Source organism: Callospermophilus lateralis, chromosome 2 (assembly GCF_048772815.1).
Source record: "Callospermophilus lateralis isolate mCalLat2 chromosome 2, mCalLat2.hap1, whole genome shotgun sequence".
In the NCBI taxonomy this organism is placed as follows: Eukaryota; Metazoa; Chordata; class Mammalia; order Rodentia; family Sciuridae; genus Callospermophilus; species Callospermophilus lateralis.
In genome coordinates, this window is record NC_135306.1 from 212165004 (window position 1) to 212183952 (window position 18949).

An 18949-nucleotide genomic window follows, 5' to 3' on the forward strand; every position below is an offset into this window, starting at 1 on the left:
CTCCCCGGCTCTATAAGGTAAGCAGTTTGAGTTGCCCCCTCCGCCCCGCCCCAGTGCTGGCAATGAAGCAGGGACTTTGTGCTTTGTGTCCTCTACCACTGGGCCCTACCCCAGCATGAACTGGGTTTCCCATTCCTGGCCACCCAGAGTGCTCACGGATCCAGGCCCCCACCTTGGGAAGATGCAGGAGCGCCAGCCTGTTCTTGTGACAAAAAACTGCCCAAGGGGGTGTCGGGGAAGAAATGAACTCCTGGGACCCTGCTGAAGGCCCGGGCGGGGAGGAGGGGTCAAGTGAGGGGCACAGGGGCAGGCAGGGCCTCCCTGGAGCTCAAGCCACAGAGGACAAGTCGGAACTAAAAAAAATATTTCATTTCTTTCTGAATAAAAACTGGGACAGACAGAACTCTTGGAAATCTTGAAAACAATGTCATCGCTACAGAAAATTTCACAGAAATCATTGTGGACTGTGGGGATCACCGTGGCCCGCCCCGACCAGCTGCGAAGTCCACCTCTCAGGCGAGGGCCAGAGGGAGCCTTGGTGCGTGGAGAGGGGCAGGCAAGGTTGGTGGCTGTGCCTGAGACGGGGCCCAGAGCACAGCCCTCAGCTGCTGCCACAGGACCCCTTGGGGGCTGCCTCATCCTCAAGACCGCTCCGTGGGGGAGCCCTTCCGGCTGCGTGTGCCCCACATGCCCCGCTTGGAGTGGTAGTGGTGGTAGAAGTTGCGCAGTCGAAGCCGCTCCACCTCCAGCCCTGCCTGCAGGACCCTGGGGTGGGTGGAGGAGTGTCAGCACCCTGGCCCAGAAGCTGGGTGTCAGGACTGCCCTGTGTTTGCAAGACCCTGAGGGTGGGAGGGGGTTCCAGGGACTGGGGTGAGTCCCCTGGGCCTACAAGATCCCGGGAAGATGGGGGAGGAGGGCAGGGTCTTCTTAGCACCTGGGCCCTGGAATTCCACCCTCCCATTGAGGATGGACTCTCACCTGTCCAGGAGCTCCCAGTCCTCGCCCCCCCACTGGTCCCGGAACTCCTCGGTGTTCATGCCTCCCACGCGGTCAAAGTCTGATTTGTAGATCCCAAAGAGGCCAAAGCCATTCACCTCCCAGTAACCTGAGGGGAGGCCCTTCTTCAGGCTGGTCCTGCCAGGTTCCTTCCCAGAGGGCAAGTGGGAGACCTCAGGAGGGGTCTGGTGCAGGGTCCAACACTCTGTGGCTCTCAGGGACCACCCTCTGGTGTTGGGCCACCGCCAGAAGCACAGTGCATGATGAGGGCTCTGGGGAGGTTCTCCTGGGTCTGGCACAAAACTGGGGGCTCTGGGGGCCCCGGTGGGGTCCCAGGCCTGTGGTGGAGGTTGGGAGAGGTCCCCAGGCTCCTGGACTGTACCCTGGCATCACGGGGGCATCCAGGGCATTACCATGTGGGTCTCGAGGGGAGCTCCCGCAGCCCAGGCGCATGACCACAGGTGCGAACGCCAGCGAGCCCTCCACGCAGTGCTTGCGGATGCCGTCCAGAATGTTGGGTGGGAAGTGGATGTGCAGGTCACAGAGGAAAACGATGCTGCTGGGGTCCTGGAGGTCAGGAGTGCTGAGCCCCGCACTCGCCTCCCACAGGTGCACTCCTCCCGGGCCGCCCCATCTCGTTGCCCCAAACCTGTCTGGCCCGCACCTCCACTGCGTCCACTCCGGCTTGCAGCCCAGCAGAGCGCTCAAAGTTCCCAGTGCGTCTCAGGTACTGGTACCTGTGGGAGGGGAGGTCACAGGCACCAGTCCTAGAGGTGGCCTTGGCAGGAAAACACACCTCCCCAGGAGAAGAGACGGGCCACCCCCAGGTGGTGGTGGTTGAGGATGCCATTACCGGGGCAGCCGTGCCACACGCAGGGCGCTCTCCACGTCCATATCATCGCTCTCAAAGTCCACCAGGACCACGCTGAAGTGTGAGTCACCAGTGCGCGCATGCAGTGCGGTCATGTCTGCCAGAAACTGCGCCACCCATCGCGCCTGGTTCTTCACTGGAGGAGTGGGCACCACTGAGCCTACTGCTCTGGACCCAGGGCTCCGCAGAACCTCCTCCCAGCCACCCCACACCCTGTCCTGGCATCAGCACCCCTCTATCCCGAGGCCTCAGTGGCCCCACCTGCCCATGCCCACCCACCACACCAGCACCTGGTACAATGAAGTGCACCATGACATCCTGGCGCCAGGCCAGGCGCAGCGGTCGGCAGAGCTCTGGGCGGCCATCAGGGCGCGCAGAGGCAGCCGGAGGGGGCTCAGGACTCTCCCCGTCTGCGTCCCCGGCGCGGGCTCCTGGCAGTCGCAGAAAGACGTACTCCGAGAGGCGCAGGCGGCCACCCCCGCGCTCCTGCAGCTCCAGCTCCAGCAGGAAGCGGCTTCCCCGCGCGGAGTCTCGGCGCTTCTCCACATTCACTATGCGAAGAAGTGCAAAGCGCCTGCGAGGCGGGTGGGGTCAGCCCAGGGCTGGGCGCTCCAAGACTCTGCCACTAAGGATGGGGACTTCAGGGGCACATCACACCCCAACCCTGCCCTGGAGTTCCCAGAAAGGAGGTAGGATGACCTGGGCTTTCCTTCCCCAGGGCAGAGCAGAAAGCAGGGCAGCCCACACTCGGAGGCTTCCCCAGCCCAGCTCTGACCTCTCCTCCAGGTGCCCTCCGTTCTCTGGGGTATTCCCTGTCTGGATGCTGCTGCTCTCAGGCAGGGCTCCCCACCTTCCCTTGGAGGCCAGCACTCCCTTCCTGGGGAGCCCACCCGCATGACCTCTGGGGGCCTAGATTTCCCCCTTCGATTCCTGCCCCTTTACCACTCTCTCCAAGTCAGGAGTCTTTTGCCCCAAATGTTCTTGATCCTCTGTGTGGTAACCTGCACCTTCACACCCAAGTGGGCAAAGGTGGGGTCGCAGCCACCACCTCTCCTACTCATGGGGCCGTGAGACGCTCCCAGGAAGCCTAGAGGAGGGCAGACTTGCCCTCTGAGCCCCTGGAATCGAATGCCTCCCTGAGCCGTCCCTGGAGGGCCCATCACTGCCCTAGACCAGGCCTGTCAGGATCCCCACCCTTCCCCCAGGCAGCAGCGCATCTGTACACTGCCCTGGGCCCAACTCTGGCCTGCTGGGGACCTTCCAGGGCTCCATCTTCTGCATGGCCTCTGTCCCCAGCAGTCCTTTGCCCACATGCCTATTCAATGCAGACCTGATATCTCCCGGGTGGCTGCCACACATCCTGGCCTTCTGGAAACTCCCCAGGGAATAGGGCCGTAGGGTGAAGGTCAGTTGGATGCCTGGGGCCTGGGGCCTGGGGCAGGCAGTAGGGCAGGAACCTGCCCCCTCTCTTAGAGTCAAGACTAGACCCCTGGTAAAGACTCTGTGGCACTGTATAGGGGAGGAGGGGTCTAGGGGTCTTCAGCCTGACCCTTGGTGTCCGTCTGGCTCCTTTTTCAGTATCTGGCTGAGACTGACCATTAACTCCTGAAACCTGGATTCACCCTGGAGTTCAGGTGAAGCTTTACGGAGCCAGCTCTTGGTGAGGCTCCAGGGAGGCCCTGAACCTGGACAAGGGCCCCAAGTAGTTAGGACCAAGGGGAGAGGAGCCCCCGAGGGCTTCCTAGGGTGGAGAGCATCAGGGCTGGGTGGCCTATGCTGTAAGCCCAGAGACTGAGGCAGGGGGATGGCAAGTTCAAAGCCAGACTCAGCAACTTAGCAAGACCTTGTCTCAAAATATAAAATAAAAAGGGCTGGGAATGTGGCTCAGTGGTTAAACGCCCCTGGGTTCAATCCCTAGGACCAAAAAGAAAAGCTCAGGGTGGAGTGCATCTTTCCAGACTAGCACACTGCTGAGCCCCGGGGATGTGCGAGACCAGCATTTCCTCTCCCAGGCACCTCGTACCCACTGTGGCGGGCATTGAGCCGCTCCATGTACTGGGCGACCACGTCCACAGCCTCAGCCTCGGGCAGCTGCAGGTTCCCCGACACGTTGCAGCGAAGGTCGTTCCAGTCTGAGCGCAGCAGCTCGAAGTCCAGCGCACCCACGCTGAAGGTGCGCTGCCAGTCGATGGCGTCCTCTCGCCAGCGGCCCAGAGCCCTAGTGGCCTCCTCCTCACTGTCCTCTGAGGCCTCATCTCCCAGGGCCCCATCATCCTCCCCTTCCTCCTCCTCCTCGCCCTCCCCAGGCAGCTGCGGCCTGGATACCTGGGACAAGCTCAGGAAGGAGGTCACCGGTTGCGCCTCGGCTGATGAGTTCGAGTCCACCGAGAGCGCTGCCAGTCCCGGCACAAGTGCCTGGCCCTCCCGATCCCCCTGGGTGGCCTGCGCCCGGGCTGGGGGCCTCAGCTCTGTGGCACGGGAGCCTCCGGTCCTCCGGCCCCACCGTGGTGAGTGTGGGGGAACTCGCAGCTGCACTCTGGCAGGGGCCTGGGGCGCAGGAAGACACCAGGGAAGGGAGGCCAAAGAGGGCTGCGAGGCGCTCTTGGGGAGGCCCGCGGCCTTGGTCGTACCCTGGTCACATACACCTTAGAGGGCGGCTTCTCCGCGGCACGTGGGGGTGGAGCTCGACCCAAGAAGAGGGGCAGGGGGCGGCCGGGCTGGGCAGCCCAGCTCAGGCCCCGGGAGTGTCTGGGGGTGTGCTGGTCCAGGGGGCTGGCTGGTGTCGGTGGGACAGGGGTGACAGCAGTCTCCGTGGGCGTCGCTGGGGTGGGAGACCTGTGGCTGCCCTGTGGCAGGGACACTTCAGTGGGCTCCAGACTGTCCAGCAACTCCCCCTCTTCCTCCTCCGCCAGGAAGTCTGCAGGGAAGCAGGTCAGCTGGCCACGCCCAGGCGGGCAGGCCGGGGTGCTGGGATGCGGGGATGCAGCACTCACCGTCAGGGTTGAGGAAGAGGAAGGCACGGCGCTGCACCTCGTCCTCTTCATCTTCCTCCCCCTCTTCCTTGTCCATCTTCATGTATTTATAGAACCCAAACCTGGGGCCGGTAGTGCAGGGCATCAGATACCCGCCCGGCCAAGGCCCCGCCTCACTTCCAGAAGGACTGCCCACCCACCTTTCCAGGTAGAGTGGCGACTCCCGGTAGAAGCACTTGTTGTCAGTCTCCATGTGAGTGAGGCGCGTGTAGTCGTTGGGGTACACGAAGGAGAGGTACACCTGGGGGCGGGGCTGGGGTCAGGGTGGTCTCCGGGAAGGCTGGAGGCCGGTCTCCCGAAGCCTTGTCAGGTGCACTTACGAACTGCAGTCCCTGGTATCTGGCGATCGGAAAGTCCTTGAGGACGTAGGTAGGGGCATAGGTGCAGGGCTCCAGCACATTCTCCAGGCTCGAAGGCTCCATCCGAGGGGCTGTGGGAGGGGCAGTCAAACTGGAGCCTGGCCTGGCCCCCGCCCTCACCCCTTGTGGGTCCCGTCTCACTGAGGAAGAAGGTGTCCCGTGGGTCCGGCCGGAGCATGTCGGCACTGGGCTCCTCCTGGGGCAGGCGACCTCCTACGTGGCTGGCTGGAGACTGGGGAACGTGGGCCACGTGGTCCATCTTCAGGGTTGACTCATCTGCTGGCAGAAGGAGGTGAAGGGGATCCTCCTAGCCTGTCCCCACCCAAACCCAGAGCTGGCCCCTCAGAAGCTGCCCCCTCCCGTGACGAGGGATCTAGCCCCGTACCTGTGTACAGGGAAATGTGAGCAGAGCCGATGACCTCGAACTTCAGGCCAGGCAGGAAAGCTCGCCACTGGGGTCAGAGACAGGGGACTGGGTTCAGGGAGAAGAGGAAGGGTCTTCCCTGGCTTGGGGCTGGGGGAGTGGAAGCGATCCCTCAGAGAATACAGGAAGTTCTTGGGAGGGAGTATGTGAGGGGCGTCCTACCTTCTGGAGCAGGGCTAACTGGCAGGAGGTGCAAAAGGCTGCGGGTCCCCCGGGGCAGACCCAGACCCACCCTGGATCTTCCTGGCCTGCTGGTTATGGCTCCAGATCCCCGCTGCTGCCTGGGTTTGAACTACTGCCCTCTGGAGGCCACTGCCAGCTGTCAAGGGCCAGGCCCAGCATCTCCTGCTAGACTGCCCTCCCAGTGCCCACCCCAGGGCTGTTCTTTCTGCTCTCCTTTGCAGAGGTGACCCCTGTCTTGCTCTTCCGACTGAGGTTCCCAGGGGCTGATCCTGGACCCCTCACAGACTCCCTCAGTCTTCCCAGGGTCACTCCAGACTCTCTCCAGCCTGCCAAGGACACGCACTGCACATGCCAGACACATGTAAGTCCATGGGGCTGGGGTTGAGAACCCCTCCTCCACCCTGGAGGTGGTCCCCCCCAGCAGGGAGGACTCCAGGCCTCTCTCCTATTGTGAACCCTCCCTCCTCCTGGTTTACCTCCCAACCCCCCCAAGTCACCCATCCGCGGCTTGAGGATTCTTCCTGAATGCAAACCCATTGCCTGTCTCTGAGGATAGGCTGAGCTGTCCGGCGTAGCCCTGTAGCTCCACCAACCCCTGACCTGGCCACCAGACCCCCTGGGATCTCCCAAGATGCTGGAAGATGCGGGAGTCTACACTCTGCATCTCCTACCCTATATGAGGTCCCCTCCATTGCCTCCCTGGTAAAGGGTCTCCCTTCAGAGAAGCCCCCTCTCCCCAGTGGGCGCCTCAGACCCTCCTGATCTCCTGGAAACCCCTTCTGCATGGGGACACGTTGCAGTCCGGCAGGGAGTGGAAGGGGAGGGAGGGCAGCTGGGGTCTCTGGAAGCGTCTTGCCCCGGCAGGCCACACTCACTCCCACTTCCACGTGGTCAGATCCCCGGTCATCCTGCTTGTGAAGCAGTTCAAAGTAGTACCTCCGGGAGGCCATGAGCCTGTGGACAGGAGGAGGCAGGGAGGCCATGAGCCTGTGGACAGGAGGAGGCAGGGCTGGTTTTCCCCCATGCCCAGGCACCCTAACAGCTAGAGAGTGAGAGAAGGTCAGACTGCTCCCATGCCCCCTGGGCTGGCCCTCAGGACCAGGTTGCTGCTGGTGTGAGTGTGCAAGGGTACACAGGCGGCAATCACCAGCCTCCACACACGCCAACACTTGTGTGCATACACACCCTCACTCACCGCCTGGGCTTCGACACCTGGGAGCTGAACTTGGTGAATTCTCCAGGCGCCGTCCACTCAGAGCCAGTCTGGGGGTGACACAGAAGGGTTATGGGGGTTCATGCTGTCTTTGAGGTCCAGACCCATCCAGTCCCCATTCCAAAGAGGGACAAATAGAGTGTGGATAGAGGGGCACCACGGGAAGGCAGAGACCTGGGGTAGGGGCAGGGAGTACCTTGCCCACGAAGGCCACAAGCTGTGCGGCTGCGGGGGTCTCATCCACGCTTAGCCAGAGCTCAGAGTTGTCGTCAGAAGCCACAGAGAACTGGACGTCTCCTAGTCCACGGGACAGGGGCTCAGCGAGGCCCTGGTGACACCCCTCCCCCAGCACACCCTACCCACGCACCATCTTTGGCTGGGTGGATGAAGCCGAAAATCCGGAGTCCATAGTTCTTCCATTTGGGGGACACGGCCAACTTCTTCACAGTGGTGCGAGTCTGAGGGGGTAGTGACCACTAATGTGGAAGGCCACTGACCACCCTGCTTTGCAGGCCCGCCTGGCCTCCCCCTCTGGGGCACTCACGTGGGGGAAGAGCGGGAAATGTAGGTTCCTCCTCAGGTGGCCCACGGCACCCCCACACCAGTCCTCAAACACGTGCAGGTTCACCTGCCCCTTGTACTGGGGAGAAGGGGAGTTAGCAACGCCCCCTCCCCAAGCCTCCCAGACCCGCACAGAGGGATGCAGGGGTGAGGGGGGCAGAGCTCACCTCCTCCCGCCAGGGGGGTGCCTGACGGGTGAGGTTCAGGGGAGGCGGCCTGCCCACCCCAACGGGAAGCAGCGTGTTTGGGTCCCGGCCGTCAGGCTGTATGAGAGGAAGGGTGGCAGTTCAGAGCTCAAAGGGCCACACACGGTGGAACAGCTTCATTAAGTCCCATGTTCACAGAGCTGTGTAGACTCCAGTTTACACTGGGGCCTGGACACTCTCGCATCACATCTGCCTAGGCAGACATGGCCACCCACACGACAGGCCAGGACACGCGCACACCACTGTGTCCACCCAGACACGGGCCACCAGGCCAGGGTGCTGGAGCTCTGGGTCAGACTGTGGCCACACCTGCCAGTCCACACATGTGGCCACCCCCCGGGGTTCCCCCATAGTCCCTACTCACTGTCTGCTCCTCCTCACGACTCTCACTGGAGTCCTCTGCCCTCTGTGTGGATGGCAGAGCCCGGACACCCCGGCCATCTGTCACACCGGTTAGCTTTTCACCATCTGTGGGTGGAAGGTGAAGCACATCGGGGGCCCAGGCTCTCACAAGGCCAGAGACCACATGGCCAGAGCAGAAGGGGTCAGCTGGGGGCAGGGACCTATCCCACATGGCCAGAGCAGGGCAGGAAGCTGTGGTGTCTCTGCTCCAGGAAGATGCCCCCGGCGCCTGCTTGCTGGGCAGAGGCCCTACCTCTCACCTGAGCCCTGAGGCCTTCTACATCTACCTCTTACCTAGGTGGGCAGCCTGGCAGAAGCACTCCACCTGGCTGGGGTGAGAGAACGCAGGCGGTGTGGATCTGCTTGTGCTTGCCCACCCACACCCACCTGGCTGTGCGCGCCCAGCGGTCCTGCCTTGGGAGGACCTGAGGGTGGCCTGGCACCCTCAGCACTTCTCCCCTGTGCTGAGCTGTCTCCCTCACTCCAGAACAGAGAGCTAAGGGTTGCTGCAGGGTCTTGTGGTCAGGAAAGCCTGCACTGTGGTCCTGGGCCAAGCCACATCTGGCCCACGGCACTTGTGCTATCCCGGCTGCCTTTGACCACAGGAGCCCTGGAACTGGCCTGGGCAGAGGCGAGATGGGCACACTGTCCTGTCTGCCAGAGGACCTGGTGCCAAGGTGGTCCTGGAGGGAGACTGTCCCTCAGGGCAACGCTTTCCAGTCTGTCCTTTCCCAGGCCTGGGGCAGACCTCTGAATCTGCTCCACTTCTGGGACGTCCTTCCTAAGCTCTGAACCTCAACATCCCATGCATCCTGGGAGGGAGGGTCCGATGCTTTGGGATCTGTCTCTGAAGGGAGAAGCTTCATTATACCCCGTTTCTGCCCCTCCTGGTGCTCCTACTGAGGAACAACCAGTGAAGCTAGGGGACCCCTCTGCTTCAGAGCCAACCCTGGGCTTCAACATCCACGCCTGTCACCTTCATCCAGAACTCAGGAGCTAGGATCCCCCACAGCACGACTGAGACACACTGGTCTGGGCTGTTCCTCTGGGGGAGACATGTTGTCCTGCTGTCCTCCCAGTGGAGACTCCTGCAGTGCCTACTCACCTGCTCCTCATTCCAGGTCCTTTCCCAGCTCATCCCTCCCTGACCAGCTGGGAGATGAGCAACTGAGAAACTCCCAGACCAATCCCCACAGCTTGGCCCAGATGCCCAGAGCCTGCCGAGCTAAGTCCAGGCATCCATGGCATGGGGAACCTTCTGTGTGAAGTCCCAGCTCAGGCTGCCACCGCCGTCCTGCAGAGGCTGAGCCCTAACACAGTGAATATCCAGACAGGCCTCTGAACTAAGACTTGCTGGGCACCACCTGCATGCTGCCTCACTGACTGGACAGCCAGAAAAGCCTCAACCATGTCCACTGCTCAACATCTAACAGGCTCTGGCTTGGGAGCCCAGGTGGCTGGACAGGGGATGGGCCTCAGCCCAGAGCCAAGTGTGCAGGGCTGGTGCCTGCCAACGCAGCCCAGGTTGCTCCTGGCAGCGCCACTGGCAGCTTTGGTCTTCCAGGACCAACTCAGGAGCAGCCAGGGCCAACTGAACCAGCTTCCCAGCTGGCCCAAGTGAGAACAGAGATCAGATCTTCAGCAGTGGGGTTCCTATGCCCCTGCCCCCTCCTGGCTGGGTTCAGACTCCTCAGTGGCTCAGGAAGTCAGACTGGGGGAGCCTGTGGCTGCTGAGAAACCACAGAGGCAGTCAACAGTCAGCTCTGAGCCCTGCATATCTGCTGGGGATGGGATGGGGCTTCTTTTAGGGAAGGGAGAGCGCTGGGGTGGGGGGTCTCTTGAGCTGTTTCTGCTGTGAGATACATGGGTTGGGACAATCCACAGACCCTCTTGGGGGTGAGAACAGACCCCAGCCCTGGTCTGTGGAGCCAGGGTTCTAGTCTCTGGGAGGAAAGACACTTGTTTCCCTGCCCCCACATCTTTGACAAGGGTCGAGGTCAACCTGGTTGGGGTTGGTCCTACCCTGGTGGGGCTTCTACTCTGGCCTCTTCACTCTCCCGGACCTGGGGGCACTCTCCTTCTGTCTCTCTCCCCACCAGCTAAGCTCTTTCGAGTGTGTGTCAAAGGTCACCATCTTCAGAGGCCCTTCCTTGGCCACGACCCGAACTGCTTTGTGGGTTCTACTGCCTCCCTTGGTGTGTGAGCACAGGATATGGGGTGTGCTTCAGGCAGCTCTACCCTCAGCTCCAGCGTGCGCAGGTGTGCCCAGGGCACCCTTCCAGAAGCATTCCAAACGCAGGGGTCACTCCCGCGGCTCTGCCCTCGGGTCAGGATCTCTGGGTGTCCCCCTAGCAGATGGAGAAACTGAGGTCCTGCTAAGTGTGCAAGTGGTGGAGGTCTGGCCCGATAGGCCTCTTGGGCTGGGGTGGATCCTGCCAAGATCCCACCTTTAACCCCATCGCTACCGGATCCAGCCAGATCCTAGGTTCCGCCCAGGTCTGGGACGAACCCCAAGAGGGTCCAGCGCGTCATGGCTGACGTCATCGGGCGTCCCGCCAGGCCCAACCGTGCCCCCTCCCCCCAGATCCCCAAGCTGGGAGGAGCGGGCGAGCAGGGTCTCCAGGCGCTTCGGCCCAGCCAGACTCGCCGCCCGCTGGAGGCCGGGGCCGACGCCAATCCGCCCCTCGCCTCCCCGGTCCCCACGCGCCCCGCGTACCTCGCCCGTAGCCCAGCCGCTGGCGCAGCGCGCGGCCCTGGCGCGCCAGGCTCAGGTGCACGTACGTGAGCCACGCGGCGCAGGTGAGCAGCAGCAGCAGCAGCAGCAGCTTCATCTGCTTGCGGATCTTCTTCACCGGGAACCACGGCATCGCGGCCGCCGAGCTCAGGAGCGTCGCTGTGGCCCCCCGGTCCCGCCAGCCCCGCGCCGCATCCCCCGGCCCGCCCGGCCGCGCTCAGCGTCCGCGGCCCCGCATGGCCCTTTGTCCGCCGCCCGCGGCCACCGGGTGCAGCCGCGACCCCCAGGCTGCCCTGGCCGCGGGCCCGGGGTGGGCGGCGGGAGCGGCTCCTCGAGGCGCTCCCGCCGGCCCCGCCCGGCCGCTCCCGCTCCACTCTCCTCCGGGGCGGCGGCGGGACCGAGCAGCATCCACGCTGCGGTGCTACCCACCGTGAAACGGGCCGGCAGCCGCGCGGCCCAAGCCAATCGGCCCTGGCCAGCCCGCGGGGAGCCAATCCGCAGCACGCGGAGGCGGGGCGGCGCGCTAGGGTGTGCCGCCGTCTCCATCCACGCGACGCGCGCATCCACCTGGGCTGCGCCGACCCGCGCGCGCGGGGACGACCGGGACGTGCGGGGGTCGAGGACGCAGGGTCCGTTTGGTACGGTGCAGGACACTAGGGGCTTGGGGCGATGAGGACAGCGGGGAACGCCAGGAGCCTGGCCAAGGTGCCTGGCGGCCGGAGATGCGGAAGCCTGGTCTGGGAGTTTGGGGAAAACCTGGACACAGTGAGACCAGAAAGAATGGGGCTCAGATAAAATGGAGAGGAGAGAGGGAAGTGTGGAACTGGAGGGCCCTGGGGTGGAGGGATGAGGAGTGGGGCTGCCTGCGGTGCTTGGTGCAGGCCAGGCCGTGAAGGGTCCCCAAAGCACCGGCCTCCCCCTGGAGGGCAAGGGTCCTGCCTGGCAGGGAGGCAGTTAGGGGCCTCCTGGCACAGGGGATGGGCCAGGGGGGACCTCTCTTGAGGGTGGGTTGAGGATGCTGAGGTCTTACCTCAGCTCAGCCCTCATTCTGACCTGGGAACTTTGCCGGGAGGACCCCCGTGTGGATGGTGCTCTGTTCGTCTCGCTTATCCCCTTCTTGTTGGTCCCATTCCCAGCTGGAGACATGGTCCCACCCAGGGCTGGGAGGAGTGTTCAAGAGGTTGCCTTCTTGTTCTAACACTGCCCCACCATCCCTCAAAATTCAAGTTGGTTACCATCTACTGTTTGTGTCATTTTGTCCTCTGTCTTGCAAGTTGTATCTTTTCAAAACCTTTCCTTCCTGTCGATTGTCGACTTTTCACGTTCATGTTGTCTGCATATCAAATTGTGTGTATTTTAAATGTTATTTTAATTACAGTGTTCTATATGTCACTCTTCTTACATTTCACACGTTGCCCTGAAGACACTTAATGTTTTTTTCCTGATATAAAATTCAGCCAAGAGGTATTACCTAGTATTTTTAGGAACCAGATACCATAAGGGCACAGTAGTGAACAAGGCAGATAAGGTTCCTTCTTCCTAACATTCTATCTATCTTCTCCTCCTTCTTCATACTGGAGATTAAACCTGGAGATGCTCTACCACTGAGCCAGATCCCCAACACTTTTTTTGTATTTTATTTAGAGACAAAGTCACACTGAGTTGATTAGTGCCTTGCTTTTTGCTGAGGCTGGTTTTGAACTCACGATCCTCCTGCCTCAGCCTCCTGAGCTGCTGGGATTATAGGTTGTGTGCCACCATGCCCAGCCCTTTTTATTTTTTATTTTGAGACAGGATCTTGCTAAGTTGCTGAGGGTCCTGCCAAGTTGCTGAGGCTGTCCTTGACCTTGCCATCCTCCTACTGTAGCCTCCCGAGTCGCGATTACCGGTGTGTGCCACTGTGTCTGAGGGGGTCCCTCCTTTCATGGAATTTAAGTTTTTCTGGCAGAAACAGACAGATGGCATAGAGTGGAGAGGGCTTACTCCAGCTAGCATGGTCACTCTTTGAGGGCCACTAATGGAATCTTTAGAAAGCAAACATTGGAAAGTGGGTGCTGAAAGAGAATTTTTTGGAACCCCATTGCCTTTGAAGGATCCCAGCCAGGGAATTTACTCTGTATATCTGGAAACTAGTGGGTGGGATGAAGGGCCAGGGGCAGAGCACTGGGAGAACCAGGTGGGACTCTGGCCCAGCACACTTGTTCCACCTGCCACCACATCTAGCTGGGACAGCCATTTGGAGATTAATGGTCTTTCCAGCCCGAACCACAGAGGGAAGGGGCCCAGCCTAAGTAGCTTTTCAAAAGAACCACCTGCAGCAGCCCCTCCTGAAAAATCAGCATGCATGCACACGGCTGTTGAAAACCACATTCAACTTCCAAATAACAACAGCAGCACATTCATGCCTCTGCTTAATACACAACTCTCTCAACCAATAGGCTGCCTCTCCAGAGGGGGCTGAGCCCGGGTTTCTATTTACCTTCCATATTCAGGTTGAGTGGCACTTCTTGAGAGTGTTTGAGAGTCAAACAGCACAAACATGGAGATACAATGTTAACCAGTGTTAATATTTTCGTTAGGTGATAGGGGAATGAAGAGGGGAAGAGGAAGAAAAAGAACTGGTCAGTACAAGTGCACACAGCTCACAGGGGTAAGGGGCAGGGCGCTCCCTGGCCTGCAGCAAGCATCTGGCTCTCTGCTTGTGGGGTGACCCAAGTCCTCCTTGCTGCAGGGCCTTTGCTGTTAGCAGTCTAGCCTATAGTCACTTCCTGTGGGAAGAAGGTGTGCCAAGACACATCCTTGAGGAAACTCCTGCCTTCCATGCACCTCCTTATCCCACCTGGGATGAAGTCTGGGGTTCCCCTCCATTAGACCAAGCACCCTGGCCAGTAGAGGGGTCCTCTGTCAAACCTCAGGTGTGATAGCCAGGTGGCCAGGTCTTGCCCAGGACTGCAGAGATTTCCAGGACTGGAACTTTCACTTAAACCCAGAAAGTCCTGGAAAAACCAGGATGAGTCGGTCCCTTGGATACCTAAGGCCTCCAGATCAGCAGAATCCAAAAGTCACAGGGACAGGAAGCAAAAATGTCACCAGCAAATCTCAAGGGATAATGACAGTTGAGAAAACATTGCCATTTCTACTCCATGATGCCTGGACCTGGACCCAGACCCAAGAATCCTGCCTGGGGGAAGCCCTGGATTGGACACTGCCAGTGGGCACCTGCCAGGCCAGGGCAGTGAGGAAATGAATGGATCGCCCCAGCCTGTGTTGCCACTCAGCTGGGGTCTGCAGTAAACCTGCAGAGGCGGTCCACCATTCTGTGGGAACCCGAGAGGCCATGCGCCTGGAGACAGACTGCTGTGTGGAACGCCGTGGTGTGGGTGAGCGCTCTGTATGTCCCTCCATGGTCGTTTTGGCAGAAGTAGAGCAGGCAGGAAGGTGCCTCCATGGCTCAAATGCCTGCCTGAGGCTTGCAGGGTGCAGGAGGGGCCTGGGCATCTCTGCCATCAGCCCAGGTGCCCAGCGAGTGGCCACCCCTGGCCTCCATTCCTACTGCCCAACCTTGACTAAGGAGGTGGCCCTAGGAAGGAGACCATCCTGCCCCCTCTCTACCCCCAAGTTATCAAGATCCCTTCTGAAGTGGCTCTTTGGTCACGCACATGCTTTGCACTCTGCACATTCAGGGATGTTTCTGTGTGTACCAGACTGGGGGCCCCAGGCCTTGTCACTGATTTTATATGACATGCTCTTTCTAGGCACCTGACCCTCCAGCCAGGGTCAGTCCTGCCTATCAGCCAGCATCGATCTATGCCTCTCATTGTCACCCTTCCACACAGAAGGCACAACCAGGCACACCGTACACTGTCCTGCCCTCTCTACCTATCCTCCCCCTCCCCCACACAGTGGGGCTGTCCTGCTGCAGCCATCCACTTCTGGGTGGATGCCATGCAGAACTGTCTGTGCTCAGGATGAGTTTTCTTTTTCTTCTTTTAGTTGTAGATTTTCACAATACCTTTTTATTTTATTTATATAAAATTTCTATTGGTATTTTATTTATTTATTTTATTATTTTTTATTTATTTTATTTATCCTTATGTGGTGCTGAGGATCAAACCCAGAGCCTCACGCATGCTAGCGAGTGCTCTACAGAGCCCCAGCCCCAGCCCTCAGGATGAGTCTTCTCTGGCTGCCCATGAAGCCATTGGTGTGCATGGCTTCAGGGGCTGCAGCACGGGGACAGGAGTGCTTGTTCATGACCACATCCTCAAGTCCCTCACTGGGGCCCCAGGACCTGCCTGAGCTGACCACTGTGGGGTGCTGCCTCATACCAGCCCTGTGGCTTGGTGGCTAGGCTCCTATGATGGTGGCCCAGGATGGGTGTTCAGCCTCAGGGTCTGGCAGAGTCCTCACCTTGCAGCCGGGCAGTGCTGGTTGAGTCTGTCTGTGGCTCACCTGAAGGGCAGGCCAAGGCTTCGTGGACATGGGTTGGCCTGTGCCACGCCTGATCCTGACCCAGAACCTTCTCTTGCTTTGGGTTACTAAGTTATGGGGTTGCAGCAGCATGTCCAAGTGAGGCAGGTAACACTCCGTCCCAGACAAGGGCCAGACAGGCTCCTGCTGGTCTTCAACACCCAGAGGCCTGGGTGCAGCCACCTGCTTCCATCCGGGAAGGACCGTCGAGGCACACTGCCTGCTGGGCCTGGATTCTGGAGGTGGGAGATCCCAGGCTGTTGTGGAGTTTACCTCCCACTCTTCAACACATGTATGTCCTATCAGATCCAAACAACATGATGTCACCCCTGTAGTAGATGACGTGTGCTGTGGAAGGGACAGGTGACGGATCCCTGTGAGCCAAATGAAATGCTGGGCTGGTGTGCTTGGGAGTCAGGGCAACAGGTTGCAGTTAGGGTTCCTTGGCGTTTCTAACTGGGCTGGAGAAAAAAGCCTCCACCTCTCAGGGTGCTGGCGGGTCACCAGGGGCCATGTGGATCTGCTGCAGGAGTGGCAACTGCTGACCACAAGCTGCCCATTTGTTTTCTGCACAGGCTCAGCAGGTGTGGGGAGGGGGGAAGGCACCTGCTCCTTGAGCCCTTGAGGGGCACTGACCTCCGATTTCTGCAGGGATGTATGTTGCTTCTGTGTCACTGTCCCCCTGCAGGGGCAGCTCTGATCTCTGTGTGGCCTATCCCACCCAGGAGGAGGCCCTCTGTGGGTTGGGGCCAAGGCAGAATTCTTCCACCTGCTGAGGGTGTCCGAGCTCTCTCTGTTCTGAAATGGGAATAGCCACAGGATGGGCTCAGGGGCCATAGACACTGAGAGGCGGGCCAGAGCTAAAGCCCCATAGTCTACTGACCACCACAAGGCCCTGTCCAACTGGCAGGCCACTGGGGAATTCAGGCCTCCAGGGTCAGCCACTGTCTGCATCTGTACTTCCCCTTCTCTGTGCACGGCTCCCTGGGAGTGGGGCTGGGGCCTTCCAGGAGGGCTGGGAGGAAGAGGTACAGTGACATTCTGGCCCTGTGACTAGGTCCTTGCCCTCATCTGAGGGGCACCTGTTCAGACTGGAGACGGCCCAGGGCAACAGAACATCTGCTTCCCACCCCAGTTTGTAGGTTGGAGTCCTCTCCCTCAGTGCCTGGGCAGTGGGGAGTCATTAGCTTAGGTGAGGCCATGGGGGTGGGGCCTGCCCCATGGGTCTGTGCCCTTGTAAGGGAGCGCAGCGCCCTCCCCACACGCACTGGGGGAAGGCCAGGCTAGGTGAGCGAAGCAGAGGCCACCTGCCGGCCAGAAGTTGGCTCACCAAGACCTGGCCGTGCAGGCCCCTGACCCAGGACTTCCAGCTTCCAGCGCAGGGAGGAGATGAATGTCTTTGCACGTGCAGGGTGTGACGGTGAGTAAGTGGCGAGAGGATGCCCTCACTCTCTGGACCTTAGAGGCCCCCCATCTCTCTTTGTTGAGTCTGATGTCAGTGAGCATTTTGGGGTGTGCCTAGTCTTTGTTTCAGTCATGAGTGGGTGTTGGATTTTGCCAAGCATTGCCCCAACTTGAAGCTCATGTTTCTCTTCCTTGGCTGTGGAAGAGATGGTCTACGTTAGCAGGTTTCAAAGGCGAATGACCTCACACCTGGAATGAGCCCTCCTGGTTGGGGTGTCGGATTCCTCTAGACACAGTGCCATCAGATTTGCTTCACTGAAACTTGGTGCTGAGGAGGGATGCTGGCCTTGGCTTTCCTGCTTCTTGTGGCTTTGTCTATTCTTGGTTTTAGGAGGACAATTTGGGAAGTGCTCCCTTCCACTACTTTCTGGAAGAAATGAAAGATAACTGCTAAATTTTCTCTCTTAAATGTTTGGTAGAATTCCAGTGAAGGTCTAGGTTCCATCACAACACAATACAAAAGGAAAATAAAAGAAAATCATCAGTGAACTATTTGACCTGGCTGTTTTCTTGTTTGGGAGATCATTAATCATTGTTTCAGTGTATTCAGTAGATAAGGTCTATTCAGTTCACCCATTTCTCTTTGTGTGAATTCGATAGATGTGTAAGTTATCACATTTGCAGGCATGGAATTGTGCCCAGTACTCAGTCCCTGCGGTGAGCGCTGATGGCCTTTTACTTCTCACTGTAGTAATTTTCATTTTCTCTTCTTACTTGTGAGAAGCCTGGCTAGAGATTCACAATTTTTTGAATATTTTTTCAAAGAACAAGCTTTTGGTTTCATTTTTTTTCCCCTGTTAATTTACTGTTCTCATTTTTTTCCAAATTCAGCTCAATCCAGTGTTCTTCCTTTCCTTCCACTTACTTTAGGTGTATATTGTGCTACTCTCCTGGTCCCAGGTGGAGGTCCAGCTGCCCTTGGGTCCTGGGCGGAGGTCCAGGTAAAGGGTTGTAGGTTTTGCTCTTTGGCACCAGCAGATGCTGTAGATTTCCCTCCACACTCAGGTTTCACTGCATCCCGTGAATTTTGGCAAGTTGGGTTTTCGTTTTCATTTAGTTCAAAGTGTTTTCAACTTTCTTGGGACATGTTTTTTGAGTGATGCCCAAGATCTCCAAGATCCAGGCTACAAATGTTGACTGAGGGGCTAGGAAAGCTGGAGGCCCTACTCTCTGCTCCCTCCAGTCTGGGGCTTGCCTGTGGGGTGGCTGGGCCTTCGCCTGCTCGCTGGAGTTGGGGGCGGCGTGTTGGCCATCATCACCTGTGGTCACTGGTGTCTGCTGTTGGCTCCCCAGGACAACAGTGTGTGTGTGAGGTGTGCTCCCTGGAGGAACACGGGTGGGTGGGACAGCACAGCCCCAGGTTGGCACGTGCTGGGTATCCATGAGGGACAGCGGGTTTCCTGGGCCTCCCCTGGCTGAGGTTTGAGTTGATATCACTCAGGCCCTTCAGGGAAGAAGCCAGAGTCCTGCAATGCGGCCCCCATCTGTGACACCACCCACCGTGAGCACGGCCTGCAGGTGGCCCACGGGGCAGGACTTGGGCTGTGGTCCCAGGCTGACCATCTCCTCTAGAGCAGTGGAAGTGGTAACTGGCACTCTCTCTAGGAAGTTGCCGGTATCTCTAGCTGGGTGGCCCTCAGCATGGGAAGGCAGATGCACCCATCCACTGCCAAGTCCTCAGCCACCATGGTCCCTGTCCACGTGTACTCTCCAACCACTTCCCTGCAATGGCCCCTCCGCTAGAGGACCACCTGGCCCTCCCTGTCGCAGGCCTCCACTGCTGGCTCCTCTAGCCTTGACTGCTCTCCTGGGTCTTCCTTGGGGTCTTTTCCTTTTGGCCCTCGCCCCACACTTCCCTGGAGATCACTAGGCCCCCTTCTCCCCGCACCACAGGCTTTCTCCGTGCTGGCCTTGCGAGCTGGGAAATCACCGTCCACTCACTGTTGCCTCTGCTGCCCGGTGAGCTCCACCAGGATGGGACTTGCCCTTTTCCTTCCTGAGTAAACTCTTGGGAAGGCGAATGTCTATTCCTGG

At 59.5% G+C, this 18949-nt stretch overlaps 2 protein-coding genes across 2 annotated transcripts in view; one reads left to right on the forward strand and one right to left on the reverse strand.

The window, feature by feature from the left end:
• Positions 1 to 641: 641 nt before the first annotated feature.
• B4galnt4 (beta-1,4-N-acetyl-galactosaminyltransferase 4) lies at positions 642 to 11114 on the reverse strand. The gene is given in 21 exon segments (XM_076844919.2): positions 642 to 765; positions 979 to 1105; positions 1410 to 1563; positions 1661 to 1733; positions 1850 to 2003; positions 2158 to 2441; positions 3891 to 4404; positions 4407 to 4784; positions 4861 to 4961; positions 5040 to 5140; positions 5220 to 5329; positions 5400 to 5534; positions 5644 to 5710; positions 6741 to 6819; positions 7061 to 7128; positions 7275 to 7375; positions 7446 to 7536; positions 7623 to 7718; positions 7807 to 7902; positions 8210 to 8313; positions 10964 to 11114. Coding segments are annotated over 21 exon segments (3108 nt in total).
• A 536-nt stretch (positions 11115 to 11650) lies between these two features.
• The window catches only part of LOC143390605 (interferon-induced transmembrane protein 1-like), a 37827-nt gene continuing 30528 nt past the window's right edge, over positions 11651 to 18949 (forward strand). The window contains exon 1 of the mRNA XM_077108620.1: positions 11651 to 11746. Within this exon, the coding sequence (XP_076964735.1) occupies positions 11651 to 11746 (96 nt within the window). The remainder of the gene's footprint in view (positions 11747 to 18949) is intronic.